Raw genomic sequence first — 22868 nt, 5'->3', positions numbered from 1 at the left:
ATTACCTTAACGTGATGTCTCCTCACCACGTATGGCCTTCTGCACAGTCCCTGTAGTTTCTTATAAAGCTGCTCAGGTGTAGAGTACAGATACTCCTCTGTAGGACAGGAAAGCGAGGAAAGGAAAACGTATTTTCATGAAAGAAAAACCTCAAAGCACAGGCTAGATACAGCGCACTTTCTTTATAATTAAAAATACATATTACACTGAACTGGGACAGGTTTTACATAATTAAACTAGTATTCTTTTTAAAGATTCATATTATTTATGCAAATCTAATTCAAGGAAGAGGCACAGCTACGGTGTTAAGAATCAGGTAAATTAGATTTTTTTTGTTGTGCTCAGTAATCGTAGCTTTGACTTCAGCGTTCTATTTTAGTAATTTATTTTTCAGATTTACACCTTGAACATCTAAATACAACACATTTCTAGAGATCCAAAAATCGGAGAATTAAACATCTTGCAATGCAATGGTGTATTAGCGTATTTGTGTAGTAATACCTGGGAATATTTCAGGATACACCAACGCCTTGGGGCAGAGTGGATAGCAGCCACAATGAACAGCTTCTAGCCTGCAATATAACATTTTATAGTTTAGCTTCCTGTCAAAAGTATTGGCTTAAAAACACCAAGCATGAAACACATTTGGGCACCAGTTGTATAACATAATCATTGTCTCAGAAATCCATTTGCTGAAAAAGTGTGCTCTCGTCATGCAAAATATAGACAAATGTTGGTTTACTCTGTCCCCAAGATTGGAGAGTGAACACAATATTTGCCCCTAATAACTGCATGAGCTGAACAGTGTTGTCAAAATGGGTCCCCATTGTGTCTTTGTTGACATTGGTTTCTTTTGATGCACAGTTCAGAATAAATGAAGTCCCACAGACTAGCTGGGGAAAGAAAGCATCCGGACATAGCACATTTCCCAGCAATGCAGTGGAACTCATCCCATTCTCAAAACGATGGGGAGAGAAAATAATCTCTTTCACTGTGAACTCACATCATCTGCAATGTTACAGGATGTCCAAAACCATCACAAAAGAGAGAACCTAAAAATCCATCCAAATGGTTTTCAAATGTGAATAAGTTATTTGTGAAACGCCCATCTCCTGAACAACACGTAGAGATCGAAAAGCCTGTTGTTATGGTACATAGATCTTCCCTCCACGTTCACAGAACTTATCTGAACCTCACTGACCATTGCAGAAACCTGCCTATTTAAATTAGAATGTGCATCAATATTGATGACACCTCAATTTCACTCCTTTCCATCACTTTATTACATCATTCCTCACGCAACAGACGTACATCTTTAAACATGGGATTAGTTCTCGGGAGTTTAATTTCATGTTAAGACTCAAATGATGGGTGAAATCCTCACACGTATACATTCACTAGTCTGCACTCTAAAATGTACCCAATATCCTCAAACTGGTTGGAAATTCTATCTACAACATCAACTGCATCTTACTATTTATCAAACGGCAATTTTTGAAACGACAAGAATAACAGCAATATTGCTCTTCTGTCGCCCTAGTAGGTTTGACAGGCAACAGTTTGTTCCAGGGAAACAGGGGTTGAATAAGTCGAACTACCTTTTGGCACCGTATGAAAGTGGTTAATGCTTTCTAATAGTCTAATTGCCTTTGCCTGCATTCCAAAGAATAGCATGGCTAATCATGCTAATTTAAAGGTAGCAAGATGATAGCCCCCTAGTCTATGACAGCAAAATCTATGAAACCGATTATTAAGGTCAGTTCCATTTCAGTGGCGTAATGCATAAGCGCGCAAATGGTTATAAGGCTTTCCATCTCAACTATAATTAGCCGATAATTTTGCTGGGGTAAATGACTTCTTCACTGCAGGGCATGAATAGGCGTCTGCTCACATCGCCAGAACATAATTAATCAGATTAGGGCCAAATTCCACAATAATGAGGATGAAACACATTGGTGACACCTCTGTCGGGCAATAAGACTGGACTGCTCTTTTTTGTTTATTGTGCTCTTCAGAAGCCTCCGTGTCTGTTTATCCTTACACAGAGTGTGGAAATGAGAAACCCTTAACTATCTTCCTGTTTTGAACGCTATGTGAAGCTGATGAAATTGAACAGGTATTCCAAAATCACTTGCTAACTTGAAAGGTTTGTAATGGAACACTCAACGAGCACCGATGTCTATTTGGTTTACTTTCAAAACAGGTGAGTGAAGCCAATTGGAAGCTGGAGGAAACATTTAAACATCCTCATCCACCTGAGCATGTCTCTTAGGAGAACCCAGTGTTGATATTACCCCATTCAATGCGTGTTTCTCTGTTGCCGAAAACACACACAAAGGGCCTCCACCACCAGCGCATCCACAAGGTTTACTATCAATAGAGCTTAGTGGGTGGTCGTGTGCGTCTCAGATCCCCCTGGTTTGGATCAAAGGAAGTATAAAACATCATTGTACAAGACTCCCCCAGAGGGACATCCCTTCCTCAAACTCAGGACAGTGTTTTTCACAAAACCATAATTAGCACATGGCTTCTTTATAGTGCACAGCCAAGCTTCTAGCGTGTTTTCAGCCAGTCTATCTAAAATAGATTCCCACACTGACTGCATGAAGCAATCCATAGAATTAACACACCACCAGGCCGGGGTTTTGTAAGATCACAACCTTCCTCTCTACTGAAGCAGCACTACTCTGGCTCCAGTCCTGCTCTACCTTGGCTGTAGGCGGGATCTGACGAAACCCTTCAAAATGCACAGCACAGGTGACTGAAGTTTGGCTTCATACGGTAGCAAGTCTCATCATGTCTCACTTTGGACTCTACCTCCCTTTGAGGTAAAAACACTTAGAAATAAGAGTTTTTAGTTTAGTTTTAATGAATGGTCACTACGTTTTTCCATGTCAAATTCAAACGTTTACTTCACATGAAAACCAACCACATTACTTTTCATTCACTCGTTCAGCAGTTCATGTTTTGATGTGTCTTAATAAGTAGATATTAAAGAAACAAACCAGGAGAGTGAGTTACTTACATGGCCACTCCAAAAAACTCATGCTTGGCTGTGGAGACCACCACGTCTGCCTCGCAGAGGACATGGAGGTAGTCCTCTTTACTGGGCATGAACCCCCAGTGGAGGACATGGGCATTCAGGGCCACTCTGGCTTCTGCAAAGATGTCTGAATGGGGAGGGGGGTGAAAGACTGATGTATATTATTCACAATAACCATATCTGTTACTGTTTGAATGCATTCATTTGATTGAGTAAAATGCCAGAGTGGACTGATTGACTTTGTCCAGTTGCTCGTTTCGTAAACTCTTTATAACCGATTAGATTCCCACATAAAGGACTTGAGTTTAATGGAGGATAAATTAAATGAAATAATGCAACAAAATGCATGTCATTGAAAAGCCATCTGTCCGTGACATTCTGGATTCATAATGAGTTCCATGCTGCTGTGTATCCACAGAATAGTGATGACATCAGGAAGATGTTTCAGTGACCAAAAAGTGTTTGGAGAGCAGATCAGTGAAACAGGGAATGGACTGAATCCAGGAAAACAGAGGAAAAAACATCCTATGAAAAACAGAGGTCAGAACTGAAGCCGAGGCATAAACTTTGGACTAAAAATGATATACAACATGAGATCGGGAGAAACAGGTGAGGGGTGAACATAATCAATACCGTGACCCTATTAAGAAAATCAAAGTAGATTAAAATTGTTCTAATGCGATTGCCTTCCGAGCAATCATAAACGTAATTACTAAATATGAGAAAAATTTACAGTCTCTCTTTCCATTTGTTTATGCTCCTATAAAAGTTTACATCCCAATATGAGAGAGTGTATTTCCTGTAAGGATGTCTTTGCTTCCAGCCATGGAGCCAGAATGTGTATTAATTTACTTAACACTCAGTGGTGAATACATTGGAGTGTACTAAAGTCATTATAGCATCATCATCTACTAATGGGGAGCGGATTTGATCAATTAAACACTGTCCTGAGGGCTTTAAAAAAAACTGGCCTGTCAGACGACCTTAACCCCACACTTAGTCAAATTACCAATTACATTGAAAGCCATAACAATTACATACAGTATGCCTTGGGTGTACAAACTTATTCTACATCGTAAAAAAACAAAGTATAGCTTTTCACTCACCTTTCGAGAAGTTGTGCAAAGTTTTCTACTCAAAGTTTTGAAACCAAACACCCACTGCTTTGAAAACAAGTGTTATCGCGAAACCAGAGCCCACTTAATCCTTTGCTTGTAAAATGAGTGTGTGTGTACCTGGTACGTCAGTGAAGGTCTCCCCCAGGACAGACAGTTGAAAGCCCAGGCCTCTCTCTTTCAGCTTCAGCAGCATCTTGAAGAAGAGCTCGGGGTCTTTGTCGTGTTCCCTTCAACCACAAACAGAATTCAGGGCCTTGATGGTGCTACGTACACACACACAACAACACACACAGGACAGGCTCAGGAAAGGCTCTGCTCTGGTGTGCGCCGGGCATCCAAAGGCTTACCCCTCTCAGTACCATTCTGCTCTGTGATTTATTCACACAGAAACACACACACACAGAGGCCAGGTTACACAAGGCAACGCAGAAGCCAGAAGAGAAAGATCATAGCACTCCCCAGAGGACACTTGACTGTGGTATCGATGCGGTGTGCAGTACGCCAGGTGGGGGATTTAACAAGCTGACAGACAGAGAGACAGAGATCCCTGTTGGCTCAGAGAGAGAAGCAGCCAGTCATCCTTGATGTGTTCGGTGCCTGGAAGGCCCTGCTTCTAGTTAACACAGGTGCTGTGTTCAGCTGTGGAGCAGATGTCATACTGTGCAAGTGGCCTGTCACTCACCATGCTAATCTGAAGGAGGGAACAGGGAGTACAGTCAACTGATCTAACAGGAGCGTCTGCACATTATCATTAACAGCAGCTAGCATTAGCTCACACCTGCCTTTAGAGATGACAAAACAGGGAATCAGTGAAGGTCGATGACACAAATGTGTTGAGAGAGTAGCCTTGTGCCCTTACTAGTGCACTGTCATTTACGGTTTGTCACTGGCATAAACAGTAGAAAATGAATGAAGGTTGACTACATGCAAATGGCTGTATATCTCTGCTGGTTTCCCTCTGGAGCTGTAGTGAGGGGGTCCGCACCTGAGACTATAAGGGTTGTGACTGGGAAGTGGTGTTGGAGGGCCAGTAGGGGGCACTCTTCCATCTGGTGTAATAGAGCCCTCAAGGCCGAGGGCTAGTGACCTGCAAAAGGTGCCGTCCCCTGGATGTGACATTAAAATGTAGGCTCTGGCTCTCTCTGGTCACTGGCGCTTACTAAGCGTACCGGGCCGCCCCTGGGTGGTAAGGCAGGTAAAAACACATCTGACACTCTGCTCCTCAACACGCAGGCAGCTCAGGGGTGCGTGATCAGTCCCTTCCTGTACTCCCTGTTCACCCATGACTGCATGGCCAAGCATGACTCCAACGCCATCATTAAGTTTGCCGACAACACAACAGTGGTAGGCCTGATCACTGACAACAATGAGACAACCTATAGGGAGGAGGTCAGAGACCTGGCCGTGTGGTGCCAGGATAACAACCTCTCCCTCAAAGTGATCAAGACTAAGGAGAGGATTGTGGACTACAGGAAAAGGAGGACTGAATACGCCCCCTATCTCAGCGACGTGGCTGTAGTGGAGCAGGTTGAAAGCTTCAAGTTTCTTGTTGTCCACATCACCAACCAACTAACATGGTCCAAACATGCCAAGACAGTCGTGAAGAAGGTAAGACAACACCGACTCCCCATCAGGAGACTGAAAAGATTTGGCATGGGTCCTCAGATCCTCAAAAGGTTCTACAGCTGCATCATTGAGAGAATACCGACTGGTTGCATCACCGCCTGGTATGGCAACTGCTCGGCCTCCGACCGCAAGGTGCTGCAGAGGGTAGTGCGTACAGACCAGTACATCACTGGGGCCAAGCTTCCTGCCATCCAGGACCTCTATACCAGGTGATGTCAGAGGAAGCCCCTAAAAATTCCCTAAGACTCCAGCCACCCTAGTCAAGACTGTTCTCTCTGCTTCCGCACGACAAGCGGTACCGGAGCGCCACGTCTAGGTCCAAAAGGCTTCTAAACAGCTTCTATCCCCCAAACCATAAGACTCCTGAACAGCTAATCAAATGGCTACCCGGACTATTTTCATTGACCCCCCCCTCCCATTTTTACGTTGCTGCTACTCTCTGTTTATTATTATTTGTTTAATAATATTTGATCAAATAATCAAATATTATTTGTTACTTAAAAAAAAAAATTTGATCAAATAATATTTGATTATTTGTTACTTACATTTTTTTTTAATACAGTTTATTTTTATTTTAGTAAATACTTCCTTAACACTTATTTTTCTTAAAGCTGCATTGTTGGTTAAGGGCTTGTAAGTAAGCATTTCACTGTAAGCTCTACCTCCACCTGTTGGATTCGACGCTTGTGACTAATAAAATGTGATTTGATTTCAAGCAAGAGTAGGGACTATTCCATGCCCAGTAGGTTCAGATGTAAAGAATCACTGTCCTCTCTCCACTTACAATCACTGCCCTCTCTCCACTTACAATCACTGCCATCTCTCCACTTACAATCACTGCCCTCTCTCCACTTACAATCACTGCCCTCTCTCCACTTACAATCACTCTCCTCTCTCCACTTACAATCACTCTCCTCTCTCCACTTACAATCAAATCTCTTCTCTCCACTGACAATCACTGCCCTCTCTCCACTTACAATCACTGCCCTCTCTCCACTTACAATCACTGCCCTCTCTCCACTTACAATCACTCTCCTCTCTCCACTTACAATCAAATCTCTTCTCTCCACTGACAATCACTGCCCTCTCTCCACTTACAATCACTGCCCTCTCTCCACTTACAATCACTGCCCTCTCTCCACTTACAATCACTGCCCTCTCTCCACTTACAATCACTCTCCTCTCTCCACTTACAATCACTTACAATCACAGTCACAGTCCTCTCTGCACTTACAATCACTGTCCTCTCTGCACTTACAATCACTGTCCTCTCTGCACTTACAATCACTGACCTCTCTGCACTTACAATCACTGCCCTTTCTCCACTTACAATCACTGTCCTCTCTGCACTTACAATCACTGCCCTCTCTCCACTTACAATCACTGCCCTCTCTCCACTTACAATCACTGCCCTCTCTCCACTTACAATCACTCTCCTCTCTCCACTTACAATCAAATCTCTTCTCTCCACTGACAATCACTGCCCTCTCTCCACTTACAATCACTGCCCTCTCTCCACTTACAATCACTGCCCTCTCTCCACTTACAATCACTGCCCTCTCTCCACTTACAATCACTCTCCTCTCTCCACTTACAATCACTCTCCTCTCTCCACTTACAATCAAATCTCTTCTCTCCACTGACAATCACTGCCCTCTCTCCACTTACAATCACTGTCCTCTCTCCACTTACAATCACAGTCCTCTCTGCACTTACAATCACTGTCCTCTCTGCACTTACAATCACTGTCCTCTCTGCACTTACAATCACTGACCTCTCTGCACTTACAATCACTGCCCTCTCTCCACTGACAATCACTCTCCTCTCTCCACTTACAATCAAATCTCTTCTCTCCACTTACAATCACTGTCCTCTCTGCTATTACAATCACTGCCCTCTCTCCACTTACAATCACGGTCCTCTCTCCACTTACAATCACGGTCCTCTCTCCACTTACAATCACGGTCCTCTCTCCACTTACAATCACGGTCCTCTCGCCACTTACAATCACTGTGTGTTGAGTATTCTGGTGTAAAATGGCTGCCATGCATGACTCTACACACTGAAGCTACACATTTTTTTATTTTATTTTAAAAAATGTATTTTACCTGTATTTAACTAGGCAAGTCAGTTAAGAACAAATTCTTATTTTCAATGACGGCCTAGGAACAGTGGGTTAACTGCCAGTTCAGGGGTAGAATGACAGATTTGTACCTCGTCAGCTCGGGGGTTTGAACTTGCAACCTTTCGGTTACTAGTCCAACACTCTAACCACTAGGCTATCCTGCCGCCCCATTAATGGATGGTTGACAGTTTCAGATTTTTGAGTTGCACCCCGCAAAGCACCACAATATACATACCCTTCGTAACACCACACATTGTATTTGATCACCAACAGATCTCCGAATTGTAATAATCGACTGTACTCTATATCACAAACATGTTAAAGGATTAAAGGACGCAGGATTTGTCTAACAGTGGATAGTGTGTGAAGGTCAAACGCCTTCTACAAAGCAGCATCATTCAGACAGATCCCTCCTAATGCTACCTCCACAGGATCTCCTTAGGTGAGGTATTATAGGAGCTTATTTATTCTCATTTTCAGCTCTCATATTCATTGGCTTCCCCTGTGGATAAAAGCTAATTCCCTTATTTCCTACCCTTTTTAACTCCTTATGCGAGGCATGAATCCCTATTCCCCCATTACAGATAGAGAGGAGGACAATGAGTGAATGAGACGGTGATAATAATGCTCTGTGCACTAGGCTACCATCCCCCTCTGTAGGAAAATGAGTGTTAATTAATGTGTGGGATATGACTATCAGGAAGAACCTCTCTCTCGAAAACACACACGCACACGCACACACACCTCGGCAGCGTATCACAGTGCGAGCCCTGACTCCCCACTGATGCCCTAGATCTGTTAATGAGGACCGTTAACCCCCAGCGACAGTCAACCAAGTCGGAGGGAACTGTCATCCCACTGATTAGAGGGAGAGTGACAAACAAAGGCTATCTGGCATCTTCACAAAATCAGCCACACTGCCAATACACACCACTAATCTGCTGCTAAGGCACATCAAGGACATTTTCTAAGGTACAGTACAGTTTACAGTCGGAACTCCCTCAAGTCAACTGAACGGATGTTTCCCTCCAACTATCCCATTCCCATCAGGTATGCTATCTTCCGACATCAACAGTCACCCTATAGTCTGCTCGTCTGGTCTCGAGAGATACGAGGTTGGTACATCTTCCGTTTGCTTAATTCTCCCTCCTAAGTTTACAGCTCCGACTAACACCATCTCTGCTCTTACTTGATATGAGTCCTTTGTGGTGTCTTATCACCCCTGTGACCTCACAGATGAATGCAGATGAAGCCGGGTAAAATGATCAAGTAAAAAGTATGTTCCGTACTACCCAGAGAAACCTCATTAATATGTATCACGTAGCAGCCAAAAGAAAATAAGATCCTCTCATTTGGAAATCTATGATTAAATATTCTCCTTTATGTTGCACCCAAGAGGTGCGTTTTAAAATTCAAATACTATTTACTCCAATGCACAATGTGAAATGAGCCCAATCACCAGAAACCAAAGGACTGCGCACTAATTAAGGGGACACTTGAAAGACAAAGAGTTGGTTGTTGAAGATAGACCAACATGCAGCGGGTGTGGACCGAGGAGATTTTTCCATTCAAAGGCCTGACAACATGCACCACTGTAGATAGTGGTGATTTTCAAATCATACGTCTAGGAGAACTACAAAGGGTTCGACATTTCTTAAAATAGAACTAACTTTGGGAACGGCAACAGGCTGCGTCTTCACACAACAAATACATATCCTTCGGTGCCTGCTGCCTACTGCAATGTACTGGCCCCACATGACCTAGTCTCATTGGAGTATAATGCCTCTAGGTTCAGACTCACAAATGCTGAAGAATGGCCATAAAGCATAACAAACAACACATTGTAGTGATGACTCTGGAAAACAGAACGGTCACTTAAAACACAAAAAAATAAGCGAGTCAATCAGCTCACACCCCTGTATTTAACTTCTATTTCCTGGTCCGAAGTCAGTCAGTCCTGAGGGTTGGTTGAGGTCAGGTTGGCGGCCTGAGGCCATGCCAGGGGGTAGCCCAGAGCAGGATGGGTGGGGGTCAATACTGATAGACTCTGTTGGCACATCACTGGACGAGTCTGTGCGTCACCACTTAATGACCAGTGGCCCGTCTGGACAGGGATTAGCAGAAAAACAACAAACAATACACCCGGGCACCTCAGTAACGTTAGGCTAGCCCCTCTCGCAGGGTGTCCTATAAATCAGGAATCAAGAATAGCGTCATATACTCCATAACATTCTGAGGGTCTCACACTGCCGCAATGTGTTTCTTTTTCTCGATTGCCTGCTGTGTGCCTACGTGACTTACACATCTTGATTGCGTTGTTTGTTTTGCAATCAGAAATACTCCAGGAGGACAATCCTCTTGAGGTAAAAGCTGATCCTGATGAACCATAGACGGAGTTAAAGCCCCTTGTAGCAGAGATTTAGCCTCCGTCCTGCTATGCTCTTCTCTCCCGCTGGTTATTACCATCACTACTGTGGCACGAAGCCATCTTCACCTGTAAAACAGCTGTCCTGTCCTCTGGTGGGGCTGATCTGATCCCACTGGCCTGGCCTGGCTGCCCGGGCCATTGCCTGCAATAAGACAGTCCTGTAATCTGAGGATGAACGCCTATCCAGGCCACACACAGATTAACAATCTGCAACCAATGATGAGCACAAAAAAGTGAGGGCAGAGATAGTAAAAATGTAGGAGAATGAAATGCAACAAACTGTGAGCAGCATCAATCGAGGAGATTATCTGGGCTGCTCTCTCTCTCTTTCCTCTCTCTCTCTCTCTCTCTCCCTCTCTCGCCCACTGTAAATCCTAATTTACCCCAGAATAAGCCAAGGTTTATGAAGCCTGGATGTTGGGAGCGATAATCCATCTGTGTTTTGCTCAGTTTAGAGGAGATTACATGATGGGTGCTTTTGTTATTGATATAAGAGTAGGTGAAAAACAGACACCCGACCCATGCAAACACAGAGAGGGAGGGATAATGGAGAATGGCAATGATGCCGACAATGGCAAATCGCGACGCCAGCGAGGAACTACGGCACTGGTGGTCTTTGCGGTTGTTAATCTGATTTACGGACATGTTTTGGTGAGGAAACTAAGCCTCGCTGCCGAAAGGAGAATGGAGTCAGAGGAGAAAAATGTGAATCCACAGAAAAGCTGTTGTCTTTCCTCTCCAACACAGATGAGCCAGAGATAGAGAAACGGTGTGCCAAAAAAGGGGCCTACACTACTCTGAACAATGTAAAGGATATTTCTGCTTATGTAAAAGAAAAACATTCACAAATCCACCCAGAGTATCTTTAAACTTTCCCCTAGCTGTTACACAAGTCATGTTTTAATATGCCATTTCATTTAACTTGTGTTTTTACATTCTATGACTAATGTTGACTGGGAAACCACACAGTAAGAGCATACCTGTTTATAGAAATCCTTAGGAAAGGCCTTAAAGCTTAAACTCAAAACACAACCAATACTATGTAGCTAGTTTCCACTCTTTTTATGACATTGTTACACAAAAACGTGTTAGTAATTTTCCATGCCCTCGGTTTGTTGTCAAACAACACTCTGATGATCCAAAGCAAATAACTCTCCGCAGGGTTGGTACATACGTACATTGCTGTTAGAGAGGTATTTCCAGGTCATTCTAGTTCCAGAAGAGGCCTACGACATGATCTTTGGATTATGGTTTGCATGACTGCTTTGTTCTAAGACATGCCATGCGATGCCAGGAGCGGCAAACACAGAAAATCAAGCAAGGTAACAACAGTCCAGTTGCCAAACGTGTTTGCTGTTTTTGTAAATCATGACAGGTGTTTTGATACGCTAACACGCTAGCCTTCACGGTAGGTTCCAAACACTTTCTTCATGTTTCTTAGTTCTGAAACAAATGACCTCTATCCATAGGATTTTCCCTAGAGTCCTTACAAAACATAACCATATATGGTTAACATTGAACATTACTTCAACCCTTGACCTGTTCCACATTTGTGTTGTGTTTACCGCCCCAAATTCAAAATGGATTAAATGGAATACATATATACAAAATGTCACACCTCTGAGTGAATACATGTTAGAATCACCGTTGGCAGCGATTACAGCTGTGAATCTTTCTGGGTAAGTCTATAGGAGCTTTGCACACCTGGATTGTGCAGTATTTCCACAACTGTTTTTTATTTTATTCTTCAAGCTCTGTCAAATTGGTTGTTGATCATTGCTAGACAGACATTTTCAAGTCTTGCCATAGGTTTTTCATTCTGATTTAAGTCAAAACTGTAACTAGGCCACTCAGGAACATTCAATGACTTGATAAGCAACTCCACTGTATATTTGGACTTTTAGGTTATTATCCTGCTGAAAGATGAATGTATCTCAGTGCCTCTTGGAAAGCAGACAACCAGGTTTTCCTTTAGGATTGTGCCTGTACTTAGCTCTATTCTATTTATTTTTATCCTCAAAAAAAACTCCCTTGCCGATGACAAGCATACCCATAACATGATACAGCCCCCACCATACTTGAAAATATAAAAAACAGTAATCGGTGTGTTGGATTTGCCCCCAAAGTAATGCTTTGTATTCAGGACATAAAGTTAATTTCTTTGCCACATGTTTAGCAGTTTTACTTTAGTGCCTTACTGCAAACAGGATGCATGTTTTGGAATATTTTTTATTCTGTACAGGTTCCTTATTTTCTCTCTGTCATTTAGGTTAAGATTGTGGTGTAACTACAATGTTGTTGATCCATCCTCTGTTTTTTTCTCCTATCACATCCATTACTCTGTAATCGTTTTAAAGTCACCATTGGCCTCATGGTGAAATCCATGAGCGGTTTCCTTCCTCTCCGGCAACTGAGTTAGGAAGGACGTCTGTATCTTTGTAGTGACTGGGTGTTTTGATACACCATCAAAAGTGTAATTAATAACTTCATTATGCTCAAAGGGATATTCAATGTCCGCTTCTTTTATTTGAGCCCATCTACCAATAGATGCTCTTCTTTGCGAGCCATTGGAAATTTGTCCATGGTCTTTGTGGTTGAACCTGTGTTTGATATGTACTGCTTGACTGAGGTACCTTACAGATAATATATGTGTGGGGTACAGAGATTAGGAAGTCATTCAAAATTATGGTAAACACTATTATTGCACACAAGCAACTTATTATGTGACTTGTTAAGCACATTATTACTCCTGAACTTATTTAGGCTATAACAAAAGGGTTGAATACTTGTTGACTTAAGACATTTCAGATTTTCATTTTTGTATTAATTTATAAACATTTCTAAAAGCATAATTCCACTTTGACATTATAGGGTATTGTGTGCAGGCCAGCGACACAACTTCTCAATTGAATCCATTCAGGCTGTAACACAACAAATTCTGTAGTAAGTCAATCGGTGTGAATACTTCCTGAAGGCACTGTATGTGTGTTCTTGTGTGTGTATCTATCTCAAGTGTAGAGATGACAAGACATCAACTCACCACCTATGAGGCCAGACGATATGAAGAGGTCTGACGTGGCTCTCTTCTCCTCCTCCATCCCCCTCTTCCTTCCCTCCCCCAGGCCCTCGCTCTTCCCTGGGGTGAGAAGGAGCCTCGGCCTGCCCGGTGCCTTCCCTCTGATCCAGGATGGCAGCCTCTGGCTCTGGGCTCAAGCAGAGCGCTTTGGGAGCCGGAGTGGAGCTGAGACTGAGAAGTCCCTCCTTTTCCTCTTCTACTGGACTGAGTAGTACTTCAGGTCTGCTGTGGTTAAATCAAAGTGACTCGTGAAGACATACATACTGTACTGCGCCACTTCATAAAGTGATAAGTACATAAATACACTATGGTATGACCCTTGATGATGATCCGGCAGTATATTATTATATACTGAACAGAAATATAAACGCAACATTTAAAATGTGTTTCATGAGCTGAAATGAAAGTCCACATGACTTTTCCATAGGCACAAAATTCTTATTTCGCTAACATTTGGGTATAGTATATTTACATTCCTGTTAGTGAGCATTGCTCATTTGCCAAGGTAATCGATCCACCTGACAGGTGTGGCATATCAAGAAGCTGATTAAACAGCATGTTCATTACTCAGGTGCACCTAGTGAAGGGAACAATAAAAAGGCCACTAAAATGTTCAGTTTTCACAACACAATGTCACAGATGTCTCAAGTTGAGGGAGCATACAATTGGCATGCTCACTGCAGGAATGCCCACCAGATAATTTCTCTACCATAAGCCGCCTCCAAAGTAATTTTAGTGAAATTGGCAGAACGTCCAACTGTCCTCACAGGCGCACCACGTGTAACCACGGCAGCCTCCACATCCGGCTTCTTCCCCCGCGGGATCGTCTGAGACCAGCCACCCGGACAGCTGATGAAATTGTGTCACAACCGAAGAATTTCTGCACAAACTGTCAGGAACTGTCTCAGGGAAGCTCATCTGTGTGCTCCTCGTCCTCACCAGGGTCTTGACCTGACTACAGTTTGGCTGATTTACTTATATGAACTGAAATTGTTACATGTTGCGTTTATATACAGTTGAAGTCGGAAGTTTACATACACTTAGGTTGGAGTCATTAAAACTCGTTTTTTAACCACTCCACAAATTAGTTTTGGCAAGTCGGTTAGAACATCTACCTTGTGCATGACACAAGTCATTTTTCAACAATTGTTTACAGACAGATTATTTCACTTATAATTCACTGTATCACAATTCCAGTGGGTCAGAAGTTTGCATACACTAAGTTGACTGTGCCTTTAAACAGCTAGGAAAATCCCAGAAAATTATGTCATGCTTTAGAAGCTTCTGATAGGCTAATTGACATCATTTGAGTCAATTGGAGGTGTACTTGTGGATGTATTTCAAGGTCTAACTTCAAACTCAGTGCCTCTTTGCTTGACATCTTGGGAAACTCAAAAGAAATGATCAAATCCTCAGAAATACAATTGTAGACCTCCACAAGTCTGGTTCATCCTTATGAGCAATTTCCAAAACGCCTGAAGGTACCACGTTCATGTGTACTAACAATAGTACGCAAGCATAAACCACATGGGACCACGCAGCAGTCATATCGCTCAGTAAGGAGACGCGTACTGTCTCCTAGAGATGAACGTACGTTGGGGTGAAAAGTGCAAATCAATCCCAGAACAACAGCAAAGCACCTTGTGAAGATGCTGGAGGAAAAAGGTACAAAAGTATCTATATCCACAGTAAAACAAGTCCTATATCGACATAACCCGAAAGGCCGCTCAGCAAGGAAGAAGACACTGCTCCAAATCCACCATAAAAAAGCCAGACTATGACATGGGGACAAAGACCGTACTTTTCGTACAAAATCATACAAAAATAGAACTGTTTGGCCATAATGACCATCGTTATGTTTGGAGGAAAAAGGGGAGGGCTTGCAAGTCAAAGAACACCATCCCAACCATGAAGCACGGGGGTGGCAGCATCATGTTGTGGGGGTGCTTTGCTGCAGGAGGGACTGGTGCACTTCACAAAATACACGGCATCATGAGGTTGGAAAAGTATGTGGATATATTGATGCAACATCTCAAGACATCAGTCAGGAAGTTAAAGCTTGGTCGCATTTTGTAGCAAAATGGCTTAAGGACAACAAAGTCAAGGTATTGGATTGGCCATCACAAAGCCCTGACCTCAACCCCATTGAAAAATTGTGGGCAGAACTGAAAACGTGTGTGTGAGTAAGGAGGCCTACAAACCTGACTCAGTTACACCAGCTCTGTCTGGGGGAATGGGCCAAAATTCACCCAAATTATTGTGGGAAGCTTGTGGAAGGCTACCCGAAATGTTTGACCCAAGTTAAACAATTTAAAGGCAATGCTACCAAATACTAATTGAGTTTATGTAAGCTTCTGACCCACTGGGAATGTGATGAAAGAAATAATAGCTTAAATAAATCCTTCTCTCCACTATTATTCTGACATTTCACATTCTTAAAATAAAGTGGTGATCCTAACTGACCTAAGACAGTGAATTTGTACTGGAATTAAATGTCAGGAATTGTTTTTAAAAAACTGAGTTTAAATGTATTTTGCTAAGGTGTTTGTAAACTTCCGACTTCAACTGTATTTTTGTTGAGTGTATTATGACGCTTTTTTTTACAATAAAGAGTTTAATCAAAAATAAATAAACAGGTCAGCCATTTATCATAGCCTCCACTTAGTCTGTTCTATCACTGCTGTATTACCGTGGGGCCTCTGGCCTGCCTGGAGACATAGGTTAACACTGCGAGGCTTGTGGGGCTCTGAGGTCATCAACATGATGCTGGCCTGTGATGGAGATGGAGCTTGTGTTCTAGGAATACTGTTTAAATGCATTTACCCATGCACACACACACCGTTCAATTTCACAGCACTCGAAGTAGATATGAAATTCTCCTCATAGAACTGTATCCATCGCGTGCATTGTGAATGGTTTGCTTCACCAATGAAAACAAAAAACGGAGAAGATCGTCCGACGCTACAGAAATCCTCAGTCTTTTGTCAGGTTGCTTCGCTTGGAGAGGCAGACTTGGATGAGGAAGAGAACAAGCACGGAAAGATGCTGATGTCATTGACGAAGGAATGGGAAACACATTTAAAGTGCTGGCACCAAGGCAAGTGTTCGTGGCTAGGGTACATTTATGAAGGCAGGAGCCACTGCTTTTCATGCTACAGAGTGGCATAGACCGAGGGTCTTGTTACTGTTCTAGTCAGTCTAGAGATCCAGTCTTCTTATTACTTCTGGATGATACCACAAGGCCAGACCAAGATTAGGCCAATAAGTATTTAGTCAAGAATTGCTGGTTCACAGAGGAATTGTCATTGGCTTTATAAATACCTGCATTTTTCCAGTGGGTGAGGAAGATAAAGATACAGTATCTCAAAGCATATCGCCCACAGCCTTGGTCTTTCTTAGCAACCACACCTGAATGAACCAGCAACTATTGTAGCAAATACAGTGGAGTTTAGGCCCATCCTGATTTTCATTAAAAGCTTGTTACTGATGCCAGAAGAATCCTGTGGTGAGAATGACATCACGGCGTGACGAATCTCCGCTAACAGATTTAGCAACGTTACCATAAGATGTTCATTTCTGGAAAAGTAATCTACAATTAAGCAATGGGTGTGGTAGCCTATAGGCTACCGTATATGGTTCCACTGCACTTCATTGGGTAAATCCACGTCAACTTCCTTAATCATCTACCTCCAGCACTACTGTCTTTCACATAATGAATCCTTCTTGAGGAAAGAGACTGAAGAGAGGGTGATAATATTGCCTTAGGTGTGGAAAGATTAGCATAAAGAATGCATGAAAACATATGGCTGGGCTAGAGGACAAATGTTAAGCGCTGTCCGTCTCTAGCAATGCACTTGAGTTATTAGAATCCATAAAGCCTTTCTTTTCAGAACGGTGTTGCTGAAATCAAGCAGCAAGACGTTACCTTGACAAGGCATTGATAAACCTGACAAAGTGGGATAGAGTGGGCAGATGGATAAAGAACCTAACCGATATGGACATGGGATGGCCTCTGCCGTATAGCTGGACTGTGGAGCTGACAAAGAGCCACTTGTGGTTAGGTATGACCAATGAGGCTGCCTCACAGCCCCCTGGGAATATTTTATTCGATAAGCCATTTTAAAAATTGGATGAAGGGGTTTAGACTAGGGGCAATAAAAACGCTGCCGTATCTACCGGCAGAGAGCGAGAGAGAGAGAGGAAAAAAGAGGGAGAGAGAGCGGTACTTAGGGAGAATGCCGCCAATTAGCTTATTTATAAATCAACAGCAATTTCTGTGATGGCTTTACCTCTGCATTTGATTAAATGTGAAAGGATGAAGGGGGGAGTCAAAGTCAAAAATCATTTGATCTAATTTCCTTTATTGGCAATAATCACAAGTGTCTCTCCCACTGGGTAATGAAAAACGGCAGTGATCTTGAGCCACGGTGAGAATGGGCTCTGCTCTGCGGAGGGAGGAAAACGGAGGCCTCTGGGCTGTACACTCACACAGTAGCATTACACAGGCTAGCCAAGGACTGTTTGGTACATAAATAATGTACAACCTCACATGAAACACGTACCCAAAGAAGACCAAAGTGCTGCTTGCTAATATGATAAGTATTAGCTATGACAATGATTCATTGTAGGTGATGGGGTTTCTTCTTTGTTTGTGAGGTTGAGGTCAAATCTATAGCACATGTGGTACCAGGAGTTGATCAACATAGGTTCCCAATAAGTCATTGAGTTAGAACTAAACACAGAGTCCTGTTTTTAACGACAACAGACACCACTGTTGAGGTGATCTAAGGACACTCCTGGTCCTTCCAGGATGAATCTGACTTGACCAAGTAGGAGTGAGTGTTCAGAGTAGGACAGAATACAGGGCACGGAACCATCCAAAGGTTTAGCATCGAGGTTACTGTCCTGAGGGCATCACTTCAAAACAATCTCATCAGCATAATCCCCGAAACTAGCCATTTAGCCCATCTAATAGTGGCTTGATGAGAGACGGCCAGGCCAGTCAGCTACTCTTTAGCCGTTCCTGAGGCAGCCAGAGCACTGGGAGAAGCCCCAGCCTTCGTGGCACGGACAGAGCAGGTCATTAAAGCCCATTAAGATCTACATTACAGTCATTATGAGGCTGGCGAGCTGACCCTTTAGTCAGAAACTATCGGTGCAGTCCACTCTGCAGCACTCCTATGAGGGATGCTGGTCTACTCGATATGGCATGGCGAACGGAGGCTACGGTCAGCGAGAGGGCCCAGGGGGGGAATTCCCCACGAGTGTTCTGACTTAGACAGAGATTAAGGTGGAAGGGGAGCGAGGAGGACAGAGGAGGATGGAGGACGTTTTGCCTTGAGTATCATGGGATGACTGTAGAGCTCAGAGCCTGAGAGACCCAAAAGTCATAAAATAATAGGGAGTTTTTTGTTGTGGTTATTGTGGGAAAATTATACCATTATGTAACACGCATATGGCTTGCAAAATGTGACATCGGGAACAAGCAGCTTACACCAAAGGCACAGAAGCCCAGACATCTGCTGTGGAGCGCAGATCGTGCGGTAATACCCTCCGATACACAAAATATAACCTGTCCGCTCAATGTTTTTCATCCAGGTTGAGCTTCGGACATGAAAATCCCCATGTTAGGATTTGATTTGTTGTCACAAACACAGAGAGGGATATGGAAGTTCCATAAGTCATTGAAAACAAGAACGAGAAAAAAGTACAACGTAAAGCATAGATCCCTCAGAAATATCCAACTGACCTCCATCCTCACAATAATAGTGACCGCTTTCCTCTGTGGCAGTAAACCATTATCTTTTACTGGGTTGGAACTAGGATTGCAAAGGGAGGGTTTATTACTGGAAACGTTCAATGTTGACCAGTAAATTACCAGAATGTGGGTAAATTAAATTATGTTTTGGGGGGAAATGTTATAAGATGACATCTAGTGGCCTTTCTGGGTACTTCAGATTATCATAAGCGTCTAAATATCTCTGGCACTTCGTGTGGCCTTATTACATGTACAATAAACGATTGTTATATTTAATAAAACTGTTTTATAAAAACGTGTATGACAAAGCTGTATAAATATGAAACATTAACTTAGTGAATACCATTGGTGTATGAGGAGTTTCAGCATGAAACAGGGCAGCTGGTAGGCTAGCGGTTAAGAGGGTGGGTTAAAAATCTGTCGTTGTGCCCTTGAGCAAGGCACTTAACCCTAATTGCTCCTGTAAATTGCTCTGGATAAGAGCACCTGCTAAAATATAAATATCCTTTACGTATTTTCTTACACACTTTTGTTTATTTTACTGTCAAAATGTTGGTGCCAGTTGTGAAAAAAGCCAATAGTTTGAGTTAATTGAAAATAATGACATTTTTGTTAAGATGCTTTTTTCATTAATGAGGCTATTTTCTCTTGAACCATATTGTATATCGACTAGAAACTCATGAACAGAATGGGGACACAGATAAAATATATATACTATACATTGAAACATTTACCAGTTACCAAAATTAACAGATTGCCATAGATTACCTGTTAATTAATCAAATTGTATTGGTCACACACACGTTATTAGCAGATGTTATTGCGGGTGTAGCGAAATACTTGTGCTTCTAGCTTCCGACAGTGCAGTAATATCTAACAAACTACACAAATATATGTTAGTAGGAATTAATTCAAACTATAAACATAAGAATGAGCAATATCAGAGCGGAAGTAGAATAGTATAGAAAACAGTATATACACATGAGATGAGCAATGCAGATATGTAAGCATTATTAGGTGAATGAGATAACGTAGAACAGTATAGAAAACAGAATATACACATGAGATGAGTAATGGCAAATATATAAACATTAAGTGACTGAGAGACCATAGAATGGTATAGAATACAGCATATACATTTAAAGTCGGAAGTTTACATACACCGAATACATTTAAACTCAGTTGTTCAACATTCCTGACATTTAACCCTAGTAAAAATTCCCTGTTTTAGGTCAATTAGGATTACCACTTCATATTAAGGATGTGAAATGTCAAAATAATAGTAGAGAGAATGATTTATTTCAGCTTTTATTTCCTTCATCACATTCCCAGTGGGTCAGAAGTTTACATACACTCAATTCATATTTGGTAGCATTGCCTTTAAATTGTTTAACTTGGGTCAAACGTTTCGGGTAGCCTTCCACAAGCTTCCCACAATAATTTGGGTGAATTTTGGCCCATTCCTCCTGACAGAGCTGGTGTAACTGAGTCAGGTTTGTAGGCCCCTTCGCTCGCACACGCCTTTTCAGTTCTGTACACACATTTTCTATATGATTGAGGTCAGGGCTTTGTGATGGCCAATCCAATACCTTGACTTTGTTGTCCTTAAGCCATTTTGCCACAAATGTGGAAGTATGCTTGGGGTCATTGTCCATTTGGAAGACCCATTTGCGACCAAGCTTTAACTTCCTGACTGATGTCTTGAGATGTTGCTTCAATGTATCCACATAATTTTCCTCCCTCATGATGCCATCTATTTTCTGAAGTGCACCAGTCCCTCCTGCAACAAAGAACCCCCACAATATAATGCTGCCATCACCATGCTTCACGGTTGGGATGGTGTTCTTTGATATAGATACTTTATCTTTTTCCTCCAGCATCTTCACAAGGTTCTTTGCTGTTGTTCTGTGATTGATTTGCACTTTTCGCACCAAAGTACGTTCATCTCTAGGAGACAGAACACGTCTCCTTCCTGAGCGGTATGACGGCCGTGTGGTCCCATAGTATTTATACTTGCGTACTATTGTTTGTACAGATGAATGTGGTACCTTCAGGCGTTTGAAAATTGCTCCCAAGGATGAACCAGACTTGTGGAGGTCTTGGCTGATTTCTTTTGATTTACCCATGATGTCAAGCAAAGAAGCACTGAGTTTGAAGGTAGGCCTTGAAATACATCCACAGGTACACCTCCAATTGACTCAAATGATGTCAAATAGCCTAGCAGAAACTTATAAAGCCATGACATCATTTTCTGGAATTTTCCAAGCTGTTTAAAAGGCACAGTCAACTTAGTGTATGTAAACTTCTGACTAGAGGTCGACCGATTATGATTTCAATACCGATTATTGGAGGACCAACAAAAAAAAAGCCGAAACCGATTAATCGGCTGATATTTTAAATGGATTTATTTATTTGCAATAATGACAATTACAACAATACAGAATGAACGCTTTTATTTTAACTTAATATAATACACCAATAAAATCAATGTAGCCTCAAATAAAATCATCAAACATGTTCAATTTGGTTTAAATAATGCAAAAACAAAGTGTTGGAGAAGAAAGTAAAAATGCAATATGTGCCATGTAGAAAAGCTAACGTTTAAGTTCCTTGCTCAGAACATGAGAACATATGAAAGCTGGTGGTTCCTTTTAACATGAATCTTCAATATTCCCAGGTAAGACGTTTTAGGTTGTAGTTATTATAGGAATTATAGGGCTATTTCGCTCTATACCATTTGTATTTCATATACCTTTGACTATTGGATGTTCTTATAAGCACTTTAGTATTGCCAGTGTAACAGTATAGCTTCCATCCCTCTCCTCGCCCCTACCTGGGCTCGAACCAGAACACATTGACAAAAGTTACCCACGAAGCATCGTTACCCATCGCTCCACAAATGTCGCCGCCCTTGCAGAGGGGAACAACTACTTCAAGGTCTCAGAGCGAGTGACGTCACCGATTGAAACTCTATTAGCACGCACCCCGCTAACTAGTTCGGGAGTTGATAGGCTTGAAGTCATAAACAGCTCAATGCTTGAAGCACAGCGAAGAGCTGCTGGCAAACACACGAAAGTGCTGTTTGTATGAATGCTTACGAGCCTGCTGCTGCCTGCCACCTCTCAGTCAGACTGCTCTATCAAATCATATACTTAATTATAACTTAATAACACACAGAAATACGAGCCTTAGGGCATTAATATGGTTAAATCCGGAAACTATCATTTCGAAAACAAAACATTTATTATTTCAGTGAAATACGGAACCGTTCCGTATTTTATCTAACGGGTGGCATCCATAAGTCTAAATATTCCTGTTACATTGCACAACCTTCAATGTTATGTCATAATTACGTAAAAGTCTGGCAAATTAGTTTGCAACGAGCCAGGCGGCCCAAACTGTTCCATATACCCTGACTCTGCGTGCAATGCACGCAAGAGAAGTGACACAATTTCCCTAATTTAATATTACCTGCTAACCTGGATTTCTTTTAACTAAATACGCAGGTTTATTAAAATATACTTCTATGTATTGATTTTAAGAAAGGCATTGATGTTTATGGTTAGGTACATTTGTGCAACGATTGTGCTCTTTCGCAAATGTGCTTTTGTTAAATCATCCCCCGTTTGGTGAAGTTGGCTGTCTTTGTTAGGAAGACATAGTCTTCACAGTTCACAACGAGCCAGGCGGCGTA

The 22868-nt window shown here is 42.2% G+C and overlaps 1 protein-coding gene across 3 annotated transcripts in view; it reads right to left on the bottom strand.

The window, feature by feature from the left end:
* Positions 1–22868, bottom strand: part of gtdc1 (glycosyltransferase-like domain containing 1) — a 55252-nt gene that overhangs the window by 5285 nt on the left and 27099 nt on the right. The window contains exons 5-9 of one of the 3 annotated variants that reach the window (XM_035749908.2): positions 13381–13641; positions 4279–4388; positions 3026–3170; positions 502–572; positions 6–97 (exon numbers count right to left, since the gene is read on the bottom strand). In XM_035749908.2, the coding sequence (XP_035605801.1) occupies positions 6–97; positions 502–572; positions 3026–3170; positions 4279–4388; positions 13381–13641 (679 nt within the window). The remainder of the gene's footprint in view (positions 1–5; positions 98–501; positions 573–3025; positions 3171–4278; positions 4389–13380; positions 13642–22868) is intronic. The other 2 variants (XM_035749909.2, XM_035749910.2) reach the window with 2 other exon arrangements.

The sequence above is a fragment of the Oncorhynchus keta genome, chromosome 34 (genome assembly GCF_023373465.1).
Source record: "Oncorhynchus keta strain PuntledgeMale-10-30-2019 chromosome 34, Oket_V2, whole genome shotgun sequence".
Classification (NCBI taxonomy): domain Eukaryota; kingdom Metazoa; phylum Chordata; class Actinopteri; order Salmoniformes; family Salmonidae; genus Oncorhynchus; species Oncorhynchus keta.
Note: the sequence above shows the minus strand (reverse complement) of the source record. Positions and strands in the feature narration are given on the sequence as shown.